This window comes from Drosophila persimilis, unplaced genomic scaffold (assembly GCF_003286085.1).
Source record: "Drosophila persimilis strain 14011-0111.01,24,50 unplaced genomic scaffold, DperRS2 tig00000002-arrow-pilon, whole genome shotgun sequence".
Classification (NCBI taxonomy): Eukaryota; Metazoa; Arthropoda; class Insecta; order Diptera; family Drosophilidae; genus Drosophila; species Drosophila persimilis.
This window is the reverse complement of record NW_020825289.1, coordinates 13709258-13727532: the sequence shown is the minus strand read 5'-3', so window position 1 is coordinate 13727532 and position 18275 is coordinate 13709258. Positions and strand designations below refer to the sequence as shown.

Sequence of the window (18275 nt, the reverse complement as noted above, 5' to 3'; positions counted from 1 at the left end):
GGTTATGTATAAGCGGCCAACATGGCGTTTTGCAAAAAATGCATGCCACAAATTTGCCAATGAGACGTACAACCCTGTGTAAAACTACAATTTAATTCACTGCCGGCACGCTTTTCGCTCGTCGCGCAACCACTTGGCATTGTCAGAACACACGTTAAATCAAATAAACTTACTATTTTTACAGCAAAAAAACGATGTCGAATGCACAAGACATCTAAAAGAGAGGAGACGAAGCGTTTTGATATATTTGTACGTGATTTCGTAAATATCGATAAGTATTTTTAAAAGTCACGATGTGTGGAACAGTTATTTTCATATTAGTTTGTATATTAATATATTTCCAAAAGCTGAACTTACATTTTGGCATAAAATTAATTTCATAGGCACATATTTTAGTGAGTGATTAGTTTTGGAATTAAAGAATTCAAGTCAATTTTGAACAGATGAAACTATGAGATACCCGAATTTATACGATATTTGCTATCGATAAGAAAAGTGCGGGGCAATCGCGTTTATCTAAATTAGTGTATTCAAAAATATGGGCAAGAACAGAAACAAAAGTTGTTTTTTTTTTACTTGTAAAGGTATTTAAAATCAAATTTAAAACTGGTGGGAGGTGCCCAACTGTGGCAACATTATAGCTGGCAGCATGTTGCAGCGCATGCGTCGGTTGTACTACCGGCATTTCAGAACCAAACAAGTTCCAGTTCCCCAAACCCCACCGTCAATTTGGCGCCCATTCAATCCACGGATCATTTTGTATGCGCGTAAGTTTTTTGGCCGCCAAACGCTTTCGCGCGCGCCAACAAGTCGCATGCGTTCCCTCCTGCTCGGACAGTTTAAATCCAGCGAAGCCAACGTCCGGAAAATATACTTAATTCAAATGAGTGTTTGCGATATTCAGGCGTTGAGGCCAATATCCGGTTGATTCGATTCAAGTGCCAAAAAGAATTCAATAAATTTTGTTGAGCTCTTCCCCCGTGTTTGTCCGCTCGTGTGTGGTGTTGTAAACAAAATTTGGCCAAAGTGCTGAGTGTGTTCGTGTTTCCCACTTAACATTACGCTCTTCCGTATCCTGTCTGAGAGTGCCAGTGGGGTAGGGAGTGATGCCGATGTTCGCGCGTGTGTCTGTTTTAAACACGGAAAACACTTTTCCGCAGATGTAAGCATAATAAACCATAATTGCAAATAGAGGTAAGTGTGTCGCAAATGGTAAAATTATAAATCGATCGGTGGCATCACTTGTCTCGCCTCTGACAGCTGACATTCCAGTTCTATTATCCGGGAAATGCAATAAATTCACTTGCACTTACCGACATTTGAATCGTGAATACAAATAGTGCGGGTCGGGCCTCGATACTGAAACAGGAAACTGAGGGGAGAAGGCATGAAACAATCAACTGCACCTAAACTGCAGTCGTCCGTACGGAAAAACGGATATATGCATTCGCATCGCAATCGACAGGAACGGACCTCCGTGTCTGGCGGTTCTGTTTCTCTTTCCGGTCCACTTCGGCTTGTGTTTATTCCGTTTCCGCCTTTCGTTTTTTTTCGGATCTGGGTCTATAAATCGTTGACTGGCAATTGTAAAAACTAGCTAAAGAAATTTGCATCTTAGTGCCATTTTTCTTATTGATTGGATCGCATCGTTTCCATATGAAGAAGTACACTCGGAATCCTTCCATATGACATGAACATTTCAGTGGAAACTACTTTTTATCCCCATTTAAGACCCAAGGCCATTAACGTTTCAGTCGAGCCAAAGTGTCGGAAGCCAGAATCTTGTGTTTGTGTTTTATTTTGGGTCTCGGGAACACCCTTTTCATGCTGCAAGCCAGACCACAAGCCAACCCCAGAGGAAAACTCCCAAGTTAATGAAAAGAAAAAAGGGAAAACCGAAACAACACAATCTCCTGGCCACTTGAAAATGCACAGAAATAAGAGAAATATGGCATGGTGGGAACGGTCTACGAGATGCCAAGGGGTGGAATAGTATAGTATGGAAAATGGGACACTAAAATGCAAGTGCAAGCGCAAGTGCAGGGACGGCATGGCGCGTGCCATTTATTAGCCTTTGGCAGCACGGGCTCAGGGGCACAGGCCAGACAGGCAATGACCATTAACAAAAGCTACGAGATCAGGGTGGAATCCCAATGGTTTATGGCGCTTCATTGCCCAATTGTTGTCCCTTCCACCTCCCACCGTCCAACACCCACCCACACGAAGACTATATTGTCGAGTCCCATAAACGAGGGCGTGCTTCATGACACGATCTAGTCCATCTAGTCCGTCGAGCTTCAATTTGTTTACAATTAACGGACGCGACAGCAAAACAATCTAACGAATATAAACAAATAGCCTGAAGACCATGCAAATTGATCAAATCGCACCCATCCCATCACACCCCATACGAGTATACATAGCTCCCTATTTCGTGGACTTTGTTATGTTTTGGGATGCCTACAAAAACTAAAAGATTTACCCTGCCAACATTTTGCTTGGCAAATTTTGTAAAAGCAAATGAAAATCGTAAAATCTGATCAATAAATTCCTGCAATTGCTTTGGCGCCTACCAGCGAAAAGCTCAATTAAAGACAATGTTTATATAGTATAGTTTAATGGTAATGGTAACGGTAATGCCGGAAAGCAGGAATACGTTTATCGAAGGGAGGCCCAAATGGACAAACATTTGGGTTGTTCGAGTGAACAAATCCTCGCATAGATAAGGACCAACCCAACCGCCTCCTGGCTACCTTTGAGTGTGGATTCAGTGCCATGAAAAAGTTCACCCCTATAAATATGTTTATTGCACGATATTTATGTATTTAGGTTGCCCCTGATTTATGTTTGGCCACATGCCACTCCCCCCCACAGAATAATTTGATATGCATCTTTGGGGCTCCTCGTTTGCTGTAGTTTATGCATAAAATACGAACCCGATCTGGAGCCTGTTATATCGCTGCTCCCACACACTACTATATCTATCTATCTCTGTGGGCCGCATTACATCTGCTAAGACAAACTAATTTGGCCACGCTAATATATACGAATGACAGTCGTTTAATTTCAATGAGTCATAAATTTTTATAATCCACATTCGTGGGGTCTCGCTGTACGAGCTACGCGCGACGCGCGTGTTCTGGCTGCTGCACACAGCGATGGCGGCATTTAGTGGCACAGTCGGCACTGAAAGTCTAGCAACCAACAAGGGCGGCTAATTAGGAGGAAAAAATGAACTGTTTTTAGGTGTTAGTCGCAAGGGAAGAGGGCACAAGGGCCCAGGGCCGTAGCGGAAACTGAAACTTTAATTGAAATGTAAGAGACCTGTTCTGTCCTCGCATTCTACTACCATTTTTCTCTGTTTTAGTTTCGGAAAGTTGTTGGACAGGCATGTTCGTGTGAGAGTTTCATTTAACCAAACAAAACACGTCGTCAAATAATTCTGTTTGCCTGACACTTCAAGTGTGGAATTCATTTGTGAAAGGACCCGTACCCATCCCCCCAACTGGCCGGGACTTATTCGACTTGATTTTGGTCTTTGGGATGGCGATGGGGATGGGGATGTGGATGGTGGGAGAGATCATACAAAAACCAATCACCACAAAACACCCAAGTAATGAGGCGAAACTTGTCAAGAGTCTCTGGTCTGGGCTGTTCCTTTGTCTTTCACTCGGTTCGTACTTTGGCACTTTTTCGACTTTGTTGGCTTTCTGAGCGACGGTGGCAAGATTGCTGGCCAGGCCATTGTTGTCCAACTTTGATTTAAATCAGCAGCGGAAGCAATCTTGCTTTGTTTCTGCCAATGGCAAATGATTTAATTGGGAAAGTTCAAAAGTAATATTCATTTATACTTCTCATTCGTGGAGTACAAAGAAGGTACAGCAGGTGTAGAGTACGATAATAAATTTTCTTAAACAGCTTCTAGAGCCATTTCTATTTGTGTTTCTGAATACCTGGATTTAGGTTAAAATACTTGAATAAATTTTATAAAATAGAGCCATTATCGATCAATCTGCCATCACAAGAATATTATTTTATTTCATTTCCAATTTTAAATGATATCCTTGCAAAATGAAAGTGCAAATAAATAAATACCAGAGTGGGTCTCCGCTCCTTCATCTTCATCTTCAACTTTCAGATTCCTTTCTTTGCTTTCATGGAGATTGATATCGAAACCTTTTGTGTGTGAACGATTTGTGGACGGAGGAGCACGTGCCAGTGCGGGGATTAAAAGTATTGTTTTGCCCTGCGGCAGATGACGTCTGCAGAAAACACATCGATGATGCGGCAGATACGAAGGCTGCAGTTGGTAGACTGGATGTCCTTCCCCTCCTCGCAGTTTACAATGATTTGGGCCAGTGTGCAATTAGCCTTATTAGATTGTGCGTAACACGAAACCGCAGGGTTGGTCCTGCGCAAAAGCTTAAATTTTTAAAGGGGGTTGCCTTCCCGCTGTTGTTGTCCTTCGGTTATGAATTACCATCGTTCTGGTGCGCTAGTTTTTCTGCGGATTCCATCTCATTAATTAACTAACCCGTAAGTGAACTAGACGTTGCGAATATTGTACTATGGCCTTTGGCAAAACGCTTTTGATAAGCGCTCCGCCCTCGGAATTAATTGGAATGTCAGGCGAACAACTACTATTCGCCTTCTAATAGGAGGAGGAGTGTTGGCACTTGACTTGGCTCTCAGCGCGAACTAATTTATCGTTTGGGGTTTCTACCAAATTGGATTCACGCAAAAGTTTGAAGACATAATCTCCCAAAGCTTCAAGTAATCCTTTAATTTATGTTGGAAGCTCATAATTCGAAATGCGAGCCATTGCCTATGAAATCCATTCCATTAAGTTGTATTTCTTCAATAGCATCCACCAGGACTAACAGTTGCACCTGAATCAGAGAAGAAATAATTAAAATTGCATAAACCTACGGGAATTCCCCCGCTTAATTGATAAACGACAATCTTTCTTCCTTCCCACACTTTTCAGACATTTAATGAGCTCGCCGGGGAGCATCGTCTCCGCACCGTTAGCACCTCATGTCAGCTGTCATGTAATTTAATACAAGTCGACACCCACCACCCCCCATCCCGATCGCCATCCCCACCGTCGTACTCGATACCAGCACCAGCACCAGGACCAGGAGCAGAGGCAGGAGCAGGAGCCGAGGAAAGCACCCAACCAATTAACTGGGGGCCATTCAGCACAAAATGGCCTGTGACGAAGCTGGCGGCGGCGGCGGCGGCGGGGGAGGGGTTAGACAAATTACAAAATGAAAATGATATATGTGCTGATGTCCACAGGCCTCTGGAATGGGATGTGGGCCAGAAGTGCGGCCATCTAACAAATTTATGTGTCGAGGCGTCGGCGATGGCACTTCCACTTCCGCAGGGGCAGGGGCAGGGGTGGGGGCAGGGACGCAAACTGTTGCCTGACTGATGAAGCCGCTCGACGGCCGACCCGACTGATGCTGATCCGAGAAATGTGTCAACAAACACCCATAGATGGCCAAAATCCAGAGGCGTGGAGAGGAGAGGAGAGGGGGGCGCAGATGAAATTAAGAGCTTTGAGGCGAATGCTGAATTATGCAAATTGCTGGCATTTATGTTCTGTTCTGCTTCATCTTGGCAAATAGACAGGGGAAGAAGACAGGAAGAAGCAAGCTGCAGAATAAAAAAAGCGCGGCATAAAATTAAATTTAAATTGATGAGCCTCAAAGCAAGCAGAGCCTCAAAGTGGCAGAGAAAAACCGAAATTGCCAGCATGTGAAAAATTGAAAGAAAAACGTGTGAAGGAAATCCTTGGCAGGATTTTGGGGTACATTTGCTAACAGGAAGAGTAGGTAGTACTGCTACCTGCCTCTGTTACCTCCAGGGAAATTATCCCCGACTTGGGAGAGATCAAAATCAGTACTTCAGGGAGCTGCCAGGCGATCGATTGATCCCTAAATCTTCTGTGGCAACAGTTAGGGTATGTTTTACTCTGTCTCAAGGGCCAAACAACCATTTTCAATTCCATTTTTCTTTCAAATTGTCACCCGCAACAGCAATCGAATCGCTTTTGTCCAGTCGAGGGCCATTACTCAAGTGTCGGGGAGCATTATTTATATGACCAAAGGACTTCCTCCCGGAAAACAAAGAAGAACATTTGAAACGAGAGGAAAAATTGGCACTCTTTAGCGTGCAATTATTTAGTTCCTGAAAATTGCAGCAGGCTATGGAGCTCAGAATGAAAACGGATGAAGGAAAATAAAATGAAATGCAATAATGGAGTCTCTGACGTTCAAAATGATTTCATTAAAGCGCCAGAAAAGAGAGCAGAATTTCCATGCAACGTGAGAAAAATACAGAAATGAAAAACATACAATAATGCTGCTGAAATACATATTAAAAATACCAGGCCAAACTATTTTATTTCATCATTTTTGCTACAACAAAAATGCGGTGAAAAACTCTTTTTGGGTAAATCATGGAAGCGATTTGCTTTATTTTCTGGCAACTGTTGCGTGATGGAAAATAATGTGATATGCCAAGCGAAAATTGGTCTGTTCGCACTTCTAGTTATGTGTATCTATGTATATACGAGTATGTGTGCCGGAAAGTTTTCAGACAATCGCAATGGCTGTGCTTTGTTGTAAACTAACTTTCCATTGCGACACACTAATGCACTATAATTGGGCCTCAACGAGGGGCCAGAACACCATCTAATTGTACGAGACAGGACTAATGTTCGTACAATGTTCCTGCATGGTTATTAAAGGCAACGCCTATGCGGGTACAGCGATATGCAATTTAAAGTTTTTGCCGCATTGATTGAGCAGGGTCGGACCATTTTCCCCATCGAGTGTTTATCCCTGCCCCAAAATGGTTTGGCATTCCTTGTGTTTGGAGTCCGGACACTGCTCTAATGATAGGTTCAAAGCAATTTTCTGTGACAATCGATTTCGGGCCCAAAGCCGATGGAATTTCATAAAAACAATGCCTTGGGGCGATAATTTATCTAGATAAAGACAATCAAAATTGTTGGTCCTTGTTCCTCTTAAAAATCTTCCTCTAGGCCTGCTCCCCTACCCCCCAACATTAAGTGCGAACAGGCAAAGCGATTTGCAGGAAGGAAAAAACATGAAAATAAACTGAAAAAAAAGAAGAGGAATGCCGAGGCGATGTTAAACGGATAAAATTAAATATAACTATGACAATGTATTTTAATGGCTTGAGCGGAGCTTAAATTTGATTTTTTATGACCCGCTCCTCTCCTCTCCTCTCCTTAGTGGTTGCTGTTTGCCCGAACATCCTAGTGCTTGGGGATATCCCATCCACAGGGTGGTGTCTGGCATCGTTAAACGGAGGATTGGATTTGCTTTGAACATTTAAAGCGCCTAATGAAAGGAAACATGTATTCATATTCATTGGATTATTGAAACGACAAGCGAATGCCTGTAAATTCCGTAAAAGCTTTGGCAATTTTTCAATGTTTTTTTCCTGAAAAAATGATTATTGTATTTGTATTGTTCTTTCATTATTTTTGAGTGAATAAATAAAAAAACAAACAAAACCCATTTTTTTGTAGCATACAACCGTGCGCAAACGCCGCGTATTCAATTACATGCCGCAAAACAAATGGCCCTCGCAAATCTTTTGCCAAAGCCTGTCCCCCCCTGGTATTTTGGTATTGCTGTTCTGTTGTGTTGTGTAGGCAACGCATATTTCATGAAAAACACACACCACCCATACGGGGGGAAATGGCAAAGGGCACGACCTACCTATCCACCCGTTCTGCGCTGGAATCCGCGTTATTTATTCCAAAAAATATACATTCCTTCGGATGCCACCCACGACAATACCCCGAACATTTGCAGGCGACTTAACTGCATTTATTATGAGACGCACTAAGTCCCAAGCGACTGATAGATAAGATTTCTCCTCTCCTCTCTTCTGGTGGTGATCTCTTTTTTCTGCCCGAAGCGTGTGTGGGGCTACTGTTTGCCGAAAGTTAAGATAAAAGTACTGCCCCTGGACGGAGCTGGGGGGGGCAGGGGGTTTTAAGTGGCTTTGTGTCCTGAACTACTGATAAATTGCATTGATTTATCAAATGTATGGACTCTAATACTCCCATACAAACATCACCACTAACGATTGAGTACAGACCAGGAGGTATCCTGGAGTGCAAAATAGGGATATATCTGGGAAGTATTCAAATTTCAGCCTTTTTTCTCTAGGTTAAAGTGTAGAATCTATCTATATTCTTAATATTGTTAATTCTGTTTGATGTTTGTTGTCTGTACCCCCTCCATTACCATCTTTAGAGGGTATCCAAGGGGTCGAGCGGGGGAGCACACTCGTTGGAAGTCCATAGATACGAATTTGACATCCAGATGGTCACCAGATAAGCGGACCTCTGCAGGCCATCTCCTCTGTCATAAATCACAACAGTTTGTCTCTTTTGCCGCTTCGTTTGGTTCCTTTTTGGTGGGGGAAACGCCAGTTGTAAGCCAGTTATTGATATGGGCTAACAGGTTTATTTGTCAGCCTAATGGCAGACAGACCGAAAATAGCTCAATTTTCGTTAGTATTACGAATTTATTCATTGTATTTACGATGCCCCATGCCCCATGCCCCATGCCCCACGCAGACACAACTCATATTCGATGGACTTAAAACGGAATAATTAATCACAAGGTCCCAACAATGTCAAAATTTCAATTAGCTAATTGTACAACAAGTGTATCAGAACAGACGACGCTACCCTACCTTCTCCCACACTACGCACTACTTCTGCACTGCTCCTCTTCTCCTGTTAACCTTTTAGCTACGGGCCAAGGGGCAAACTGAACAGTTTGCAAACAGTGCGAAAGTTGTTGACATTTTAGCCCGTTTCGGGTTTGAAACTTGGAAATGCCAGGAAATATCAGGCAGGTCTTCTTCTGCCGGCCCAGCACTTGGAATCACTTAATTAATTCGCCTTTGTTCTGAAACTTCATTTACATTTTGGCCATTTAAGTCATTACAACAATCGCGTCGTAATATTCGTAATTGGCAGACAGAGAAGGTCAACACAATGAACCTGATTGCATATTGCCACAGCAATATTGTGAATCCGTCGAAGAACAAACCTACAGAAATTGTACAGAAAGCCATACAAATAATTGATTTGAAAATGAAAGGATTAATACTACTAAAGTGCTCTCTGCTCTCCGGATGGGATGGGATGGGATGGGATGGTGTTTCCCGGATCGAGAGTCCATACAAAACATCCAAGGATCCAAGAGCATTCATGACGGCTCGATAAAATATTATTTACCATTAAAAATGATGCGACACACTAGCAGGGTCTTTTTATGTGCTATCCAATTATCCACGAGCTAATTGCTGTAATAAATTCATTAAAAATCAATTTTTATCAGCAGGCTGTATACACGTAGAACACCATTCACACAAATGGCTGGCAGAACTTATGGGAGGAGATCATAGTGCCAACTGAAAACTTTGCCCTCGCTTGCTCACCTCACGATTAAGTTGTGGCAAGTTTCCTTATCTCATCCTCCAATCGACTAGGCCAGAAGTCTTCCAATTAGCTGTGCAAAATCCTCTTCCTGAGGATCCAAGTGTAATTTCAAGTTTCATTTGAAGTGGTTGCCCGACGGAAAGATTAAATGTAATTGAAAATAAATGGAATAGTTCAACTACATCAGTAGCTCCCAAGCAAAACTAACACTACCTGGAACTGCCACAAAAGGACACACTTTTCTCACGCACTTGCACCTCTCGGGGTATCCAACAATGAGAGATTTGGCATATCTGAGAGACTGTGCCACGCCACTTGGTGGCTGCTTCGGGTCTATGCAAAACTGTGTTAATGCAGTCATACGGTTCTGTTTTCAAAGAGATCTGTGTTTATGGTCTTCCATAACACCTTCAATGGCATACGGCTTTATGCACTCGGACAATGGAAGAAAAAAGAGAGAGGCTGCCTTCCTGGGCGGAGCAAATGGCAGACCATTCATATTTTTAGTGCTAAGAAATGACAGGACAGTCGGCCAAAAGAAAGGGTAGAGATTTCAATTACACAGACTTTCCTTTCTCGCTGGATCTTGTGGCCGGGTCGTGGGTCCCGCGTCTGGTGGAGCCATTGAAGTTTTCTGGGGCGTCAGTTACGTTTTATGAGTCACTGTATATGGGCTGTATCTGTGTGTGGTTAATGGCTGGGAATGTAATGACACGATGTGCATTCCTTGGAGTGGCATCTAGTCCATAAATCTGTAACTTAAAGCTTAAAGCCCTTTGCCACTCCAACCCAGAGGTTCTGATGCTTGGCTTTAATTGAAGATGTAAGCTTACATGCGAATGCTCTGAATTTTTGCCCCAAAAGAGAATGCCGAATTAGGATGCCAGGGGAGCCAAGGGAAGGAGCCGAGCGTTTATTTATGCCCAAAGAGATTAGTAAGAGTGCATTTTAAAACAAAATTTTAATGTTTGGTTTAAGTTAAAACACTCCCAGAACAGATAACAAACTGTGTCTAATCGCTTGAAAAATACTCACAATATTTAAACAATAATCGAGAGAATGCCTCTGAAAACCATAAGAATCGAATGCCATATAATTGAATTTTCACGTATTTCAGCAACAAAATCAAATTGAATGATTCTATGGTACAAATTGTGGTTTGTTTTATTCTGTTTGCAGAAGGACAGCATCGCATCGAGTGCAGAGATCTGTGCAAAATGCAGAAACAAGCAACGAGCAGCAGGCCATGCGAGGAAATAAATTAATCTTTTATGCTTAAACAAATCCGGTTTTTCCGTCGAACGAGAAACAGCATTGAACGGAGCAGAATCGTACGGAGTCAGCAGTATAGCAGGAGGATATACGGATTCCCCGATGATAGCCAACCTGGTCAACGTCATTAGCAGCATCGCCATCGAGATGGACTCGGGCATGAACACGGACCAGCATAAGACTCTTGACATTGACGCGGGGTCGGGACTGAACGTCACGCAGGCTCTCTGGGAGCTGGCAGTGGCAGCGGCCACTGGGATGCCGCCCCTCATCGAGGGCCTTGACAATGGAAGCGTGCCGGTGACCGAGACCCCCTATGTGCCCTACGGCAGGCGGCCGGAGACCTACATTGTGCCCATCCTCTTTGCCCTGATCTTCGTGGTCGGCGTCCTGGGCAATGGGACACTGATTGTGGTCTTCCTGAGCGTGCGGCAGATGCGGAATGTTCCAAACACGTGAGTTCAGGCATAGCAAATGTATCCCCACCCTGCAAATGGAGGTTTAAGCGAACATGCGAGTAAAAGCAAAAAGATACCAATTATTCTCCGATTTGCAGGGTATCTTCATTGACTAGACACCTTAACGTACCAGAGATGGTAAATACATATTTGTATAAGTTTAAATTCAATCTTGGTGTGATTACAGGATATCAACGAGTCCACTTTCGTGTTTGTGGGCTTGTTGGAAAATGAGTTTTTGATTTATGGCAAACTTAAATTGAATTTAATTGTATGAAGTATGTGCAATGGACCAAAGTGTGCGCCAAATTATGCATGCAAAAGGCGAATGTCACGAGTTTCCCTGAAAGTTATCCACCACCCTCTGGGGCCACATACGCCTACCGCAACGTGGCTACCCATCAGTTAATTAAGTGCTCGGCTGGGCCTGGGCTGGGCTGGGCTGGAAGGACCGGCATTGTGATGATAATGGTAATGCTGTTACGTCCTCCTGCCGGAATTTACTTAAAACTCCCCTACGCACATGAATCGATTGGCAGCTGTTGAAGCATTTCCACAGAGAAACAAAATGGGACACGATACTCGTATTTTGTCCCCCCCCTCCTTAGAGCCAACTAATTAGTCATGTCTGTAATGTGTGCGTGTGTGTGTGTGTGGGGGTGTTTTTTGTACTGCATAAATTGTGTGTCATAAATCAAGTTATTGTGCCAAGCCATGCCCTCGGAGACAAATATGATTTTCAGACGATAACCTTATGTCGCCTTGTTTTGGGGGAGCCCACTGTAAGTGGCAGCTGGAGACTATGTATGTATGTGGTGGAGGCTCTCCTATAGGAGAGAGAGGGAAGGCGAGAGAGTCTTAAAGGGCAAACGAAGATAAGTAACTGTTTAAGCACAGTCGTGTCGCTCAGTTTGGTCGTGTGTAGTAGCATGTATCAGAGGCGCTGCTGGACACTATGCGGTGGAGGGCAGTGTAGGCGATAAAGAGTGAGAGGGAGTTGTCTTTAAGAGCAAATGAAATAACTGTGACTACGCTCGGCTTGGTGAGAAAAAAAGGGACCAGTGGCGGTGAGAGCTGCTGAGACTATACGAAAGAGCAGGCAATGGGATTATGCAAAATATCAAAGTAACGGTTAAAGCACAGTGGCAATTATTTTTTGGGTAGAACAATTTTCATTAGCGCAACATTTGCACCATTTTGATGAGGAATAGACTGGAAATTCACTCTCTATTTACCACTTAGAACAGCGGCAGCTGTGGCAGGCACTGTGTCTTCAAGAGAGCCGCCGCTTTACATGGAACCGTTACTCAAGCGCACACACCACACTTCACTCAAATTAACTTGTCCACATACGAGACAGACGAGCGGGGGGAATGTAGACAACAAACTAAGCAACGTTGGAGGAAGCAATGAAATGATGGGAAAACCCTATTTGAAATAAGTCAAGCCCCATGCACACATGTCCTGGGCACTTAAAACTTACTGGCTGGCACTCTTCTGTGCAGCCAAAAGCTGAGGGAAATGTCAACTGATCAAATTACGCTGAAATTGCATTTCGTAGTCAAGCCAGACCCTACCGAACCAACCCGAGGGCCGGAGCAGACCGTTATCGGCTTTAGAGCTCGGAGCCACAGAAAAGTAATTTGGTGTTGCATTTCCGGCAGCAGAACGTGGCTAACAAAGTGCCACATGCAGCTTATTTATGGTTGGCGGAGAGGTTGGATAAAAGCGAAATTACTATATGAGATCACGGACCGAATTGCCACTATGCGCAATTTATTTGCTGCCACTGTAAGAGACGAGAGACGAGCTTAAGTGTGCCGTGCCCTTTGTGGGGGGATAGTGAGAATGCAAAAATCCTTGCCAAAAGATAACTGCGCTTAACTCTCAAGCCTCTCTTACTCCTTCTCTCCCTGTCTCTGCTGTAAAAGAGAGTGTAGGCATATGGCACCATTTCCCACTGCTTCCTCAAGCAGTCCAGAGGGAGGGAAACTCATTTTGGAACTGCTCTGTTCTAGACTTAATAAAGCTTTGAGCTTATAAATCAATTTAATCGGTCATTGTACTTGCCCCAAGTCAGCGACAACTGTCTCGCAAAAATTTGCCTAATACTTGGCCCCCATAAATCAACGATGCGCAGAATTTTTATCACACTTGAAGGAGCACGTGCTCGTGCTGGAATCCCTAACCCCTAAAATTCAGCAAAAGCCCATTGCAAAGTCAGCCTGCTTATCTCAAGAAGTAAAACATAAATCTATTGGGGGGCCGCCTTGACTTGACTTTAAATTTCAAACACACATAAATTGTCTCTTCCAGCTACATACTTTCGCTGGCCCTGGCAGATCTGTTGGTCATCATCACCACAGTGCCACTGGCATCCACCATCTACACGGTGGAGTACTGGCCTTATGGCAGCTTCTTGTGCAGTCTGTCGGAGTTCATGAAGGATGTATCGATTGGGGTGTCGGTGTTCACACTGACAGCCCTCTCGGGCGATCGGTACTTTGCCATTGTCGATCCATTGCGAAAGTTTCATGCTCATGGTAAGATATATGAAGAAGAATTCCCCAATGTAGAACGAGTAGCTACAACACTTTCACGTCTCCTTTCAGGAGGCGGTCGCCGGGCCACGCGCATGACCTTGGCCATAGCGGTTTCCATTTGGCTGTTGGCCATCATCTGCGGTCTCCCAGCCCTCATCGGAAGCAATCTCAAGGCACGTTTTGCTCTAATAATCCGAAAGTTAGTCGTTAAACTAATTTCACTCTTGCCACTCTTGCAGTATCTTGGCATCAACCAGGAAAAGTCGATTGTCATCTGTTATCCCTACCCGGATGCTTGGGGCGCTAACTACGCCAAGACAATGGTCCTGTTGCACTTCCTGGTCTACTATGCCATCCCATTGGTGATAATAGCGGTTTTCTATGTGCTGATTGCCCTGCACCTGATGTACACGGCGAGTGTTCCTGGCGAGATGCAAGGAGCTGTCAGACAAGTGAGTATTTGTTCCCTTCCAATCCTTGAGACAGTGGAAACCCTTCAATTTCTCTAGAAAGAATTCCATAAAGTGATATACATCATTGATCTCAAATAAATAATGATATATGTAACTTCATAATAGTGAATAAGCTGAAGAAAACTTTTTCCAACTACTTCTTTACCGACAACAAAATTGGCAAAAAACTTTTCCACTTACTCCACTTGAGTGGAATTAAATATTTATACGAACTTACGCAGAGCATAATTCATAAATTACATGAAGTGAAGGTACAAATATAATATGTTTTCAGCACACTTTCGGACCCACATTTTGCACTATTCTGAGGAGTTTTGATATCCCCATCCCCCCCTTAAGACTCTCTCTTTGACGAGGCACGGGTACGAGGGCCATAGATAAATAGATTACGGATTCGTAGACCACATACACATTAATGGATCCCGACTGCTTTACGTTTAACAGAAGATAACAGCGTTTATCCATTTGGTCTTGTTGCAGGTTCGAGCGCGTCGCAAAGTCGCTGTGACTGTGCTGGCATTCGTTGTCATCTTTGGCATTTGCTTTCTGCCGTACCACGTCTTCTTCCTCTGGTTCTACTACTGGTGAGTGAGTGCTTTTATGAACTGTGAAAGGGATTTATGCGGAGCGGCTGGGGAGCTGCTCATTCATGCATGGATGGAAGAGTCAATTTGTCATGCGGATAAAAAGGAGCCTGCCCCCAGCCCGGGGCACGGGGAGACGCGTCCGTGTGTGTGGCTGGGACCTGCGGATGAGTAATGTTGTTGCCGTTTGTTCGACACTTGTTAGCTCCGACAATGTGGATGCGGGTGGAAAATCAATTTACCCACTGATATCTCCATTACATGTCGACGCTTGGTGCTCACGTGTGTGTGTGTGTATTTACTTGCAGGCCCACTGCCCAGGAGGATTACAATGCGTTCTGGCATGTCCTGCGCATCGCCGCTTACTGCATGTCCTTCGCCAACAGCTGTGCCAACCCGGTGGCCCTCTACTTCGTGAGCGGCGCCTTTCGCAAGCATTTCAATAGGTACTTGTTCATTCACATCACTACTCCACCACCACCACCACCACCTCCAACTCCAGCAGCATGACAGCATGCCCAAACGATTACCAATAACCCGGTAACGATTACGATAACAAACCAATAGATAACTGTAAGCCAGTAACGCAACTGTAAGCGTAAGCCAACTGCAATTTGTATCTCTTAAAACCAAACAGAAACAATACTCAAACTCAAACTCCAACCAAAACCCACAGAACCAAACGAAACTTGAAACAACCACAATGGCGATCACATATCATATCAAATCAAATCATATGCCAGCTGGGATGACACTTGAATTGAGTTTGAATTTGTTTTGTTAACCCATTCGTTTTTTATGTTGCATCTGCATGAGTTCCTTTTCAGTTGGTTTACCCATTCATTTGTTGTTCCGATTCAATGGGAAATTTTCCATAGTAGATTTTGATAGAGAACTGATTTATCATTCCTTTTTCCTTTGAAAAGCTCTCTGTAGTCATCTACTTATTCTTTTTTTCAAGACCTAAGCACAACCTTGACTGTTGATGTCTATCAATGGAAGGGTTTGATATCGGCTACCGATAATTGGGTAGAGTACTTCCACTGCCACTTAAAATTCCGTTTAAAAGTAACTGTCTGTCCTGGCACTTGAATGTAATCAACATTACGTTAACAGTCAAGCCAAACCATTGACCAGATTGCCATCAGAAATTCTTAGTTTCTTATACGCACACACACACACACACACACACTCACACTTTATAGAAGAAGACGAAAAAAATACACTCCCTTCCTTTTGGTGGCGATTCTATTGCATTCCCATTGGGGCATCTCCTGCAGATATCTGTTTTGCCGCGGCGCAAACGGACGCCGCAAGAAGCGGAACCAAGCGAACGACACCTTCTGCATGCACCGGGACACCTCGCTGACCAGCACCGCTTCGAAGCGCTATCAGTCGCGTCATTCCTGCTATCAGAGCACCATCCGCAGGTGAGTCCATACAGGTGTTCCTTTGGCCCCCCACACGCCCCCACCCCAACAATCGAGTACTGATTGCCCTTCCCGTTGACAGCTCTCGACTGCAGGAGACAACGATAGCCATGCTGCCAAATGGGCCCCAGGGCCCGAATGGCGCCCCAATTTCAGCCGTAGACCTAGCCGCTTGCCAGAATGAGGCGACGCGGGGCTACGATTGTTTCCCACTGAACGAGTACGGCCAGCGGACCAGGCCGCCACTAAGGCAGCAGCAGTCCCTATTGAATTAAAACGGCAGCCCAAAGCTGGCCCCAAAAAACTAGTCTTTAAGGGAGTTTACAGGAAGGCAAGTCGGGCAGGATCCGAATCACCCGACTTGCGGAGGAACAAAATAAGCTAACCAAAAATTAGAAACTACACATTTAAGCTGAGATTAATTTTGCTTTAAATTCTGTTATATTTTTGATAGCGCACTCTCATTAAAATATATGTACGCTGGGCTCCCAAACGGTGTCCAAGCCACAAAAAACTTTATTGATCCCAAAACGTTTTAAGGGAAAACTTGCACTTAAACAAAGTTGGTGACCCCCCCGAATTGTACATACTTCCTGCACAAAAACACCGACGTACTTAAACACATATAGTTAATGCATGGATGTGTGTTTCTATGTGTCTAGTCATAGGGTTAAGCCCCCACGTAAACCGTGTCTGTCCCACACTAAAGTATTGGCTTTAAGCGAAACTATTTTACGGAGACATATATTTTAAAATGTATCTGTCATTTTAGGATTCTAGTAATATGTATAGTGTAAATATATTTGTATGTGCCAGAAAATAGTTGCAAAATAAATGTAAACTGTGCGTTGAGAATGTTTTTACGTTTTATTTGCCTCTGTCAGTGGCAGGCAGCCAACGCTCTCGGCGGTAACTTGAAAGGAGATGCGTTGGCATACAAGATTTTATGCCTCGAAAAAGTCATGAAAATTTATGGGAAATTAAATTACTGAGAACATCCTGCGGAGCTGCTGTGGAGCACCGCGCCGCACCCCTTGAGCGAAAACTTTTGGTCATTCATATGCGAGTAAACACAAAGCAGAGCAGAGCAGGACGGTCGCGACCCAAAAAGAGAAAGAGAAAAAGGGAAAAAGGGAAAAAGGGAAACTCCTTGTGGTGGGCTCTTTTTTCGGTTCTGCAAGGGACAGGCCCGCAGATTAATTGGTTTGACCGCCAGCAGAAAAGGTGGAGTCGCCATAATCTAGTGTTCGCATCGCAACAGTCCCCAGAAATTTCTGGGTTCTTTTCAAAGTTCGTTGCTCGGTTTGCCTTTCTATTTAAAAACGATTGGATCTGGGATGGGAAAAAGTTCTCGAATATGTCAAAAAGTCGTCTGCAAATCGGGTTTCAGAGGAGATTGCACTCTAGAAGAGAGAAAGAGAGTATGAAATAGCCAAGCATTGGCTTTAACTTTATGGATTTATTTATGACAGTTCGCACTTTAAGTTTCGTTAAGTCCAGCATAATAAACATCTATAAATAGCTACAGGTCCACCTCAGAAAATCACTCCCGTTTCCTGAATCAATTTCCGGGAATTCTGCGGACTCCTTTGGGGCGTGCCACGTACGTCCCAAGCGTAATGGGCCATCAACCCAATAAGCTTAAATCGGAGGCACGATGGGCCTTATTCGATGTATTCGACCGAGACAGATGCAGAAATTAAATTAACCCATGAAAATGTCGAGCGCGTCGGGAGTGCGTTGATCCGTCAGCTACGTGCTAAGGATTTTCGTTGCCCATCATCCCACCATTCGCTGGGAGCCTTATCTTTGCCTTGGCAACCAACGACAGATATATAAATAAATGCCTTATATTTGTTATTTTATTTCGTCCCTCTCTGGCTGCTCATTTTTAATAAACCAGGGCGGGTATGCCACTCGACGGAGCGACCACGTCAAGTTGTCATCAAGCCAAGCCAAGTCGAGGAGTGCTTATCCCGGCTTTATTAACTGTCCAAAGTGTTTGTCGCTCCT

The 18275-nt window shown here is 44.0% G+C and overlaps 1 protein-coding gene across 1 annotated transcript; it reads left to right on the top strand.

The window, feature by feature from the left end:
- The first annotated feature begins 794 nt into the window (after positions 1-794).
- LOC6592487 (neuropeptide CCHamide-1 receptor) lies at positions 795-16740 on the top strand. Its single transcript, XM_002018357.2, has 9 exons — positions 795-1194; positions 10682-11229; positions 13549-13775; positions 13845-13948; positions 14015-14227; positions 14729-14832; positions 15141-15278; positions 16113-16262; positions 16345-16740. The coding sequence occupies exons 2-9, from the start codon at positions 10877-10879 to the stop codon at positions 16535-16537; spliced, it is 1482 nt and encodes a 493-aa protein (XP_002018393.1). The 5' UTR covers positions 795-1194; positions 10682-10876; the 3' UTR covers positions 16538-16740.
- The last annotated feature ends 1535 nt before the right edge of the window (positions 16741-18275 follow it).

What these genes read in the sequence shown, in the direction of transcription:
- LOC6592487 (XM_002018357.2), top strand. Translation starts at nt 10,877, where the DNA reads ATGATAGCCAACCTGGTCAACGTCATTAGCAGCATCGCCATCGAGATG. An exon ending in ATGCGGAATGTTCCAAACAC is followed by an intron (nt 11,230 to 13,548) that starts GTGAGTTCAGGC and finishes TGTCTCTTCCAG; the next exon opens with CTACATACTTTCGCTGGCCC. An exon ending in TGCAAGGAGCTGTCAGACAA is followed by an intron (nt 14,228 to 14,728) that starts GTGAGTATTTGT and finishes GTCTTGTTGCAG; the next exon opens with GTTCGAGCGCGTCGCAAAGT.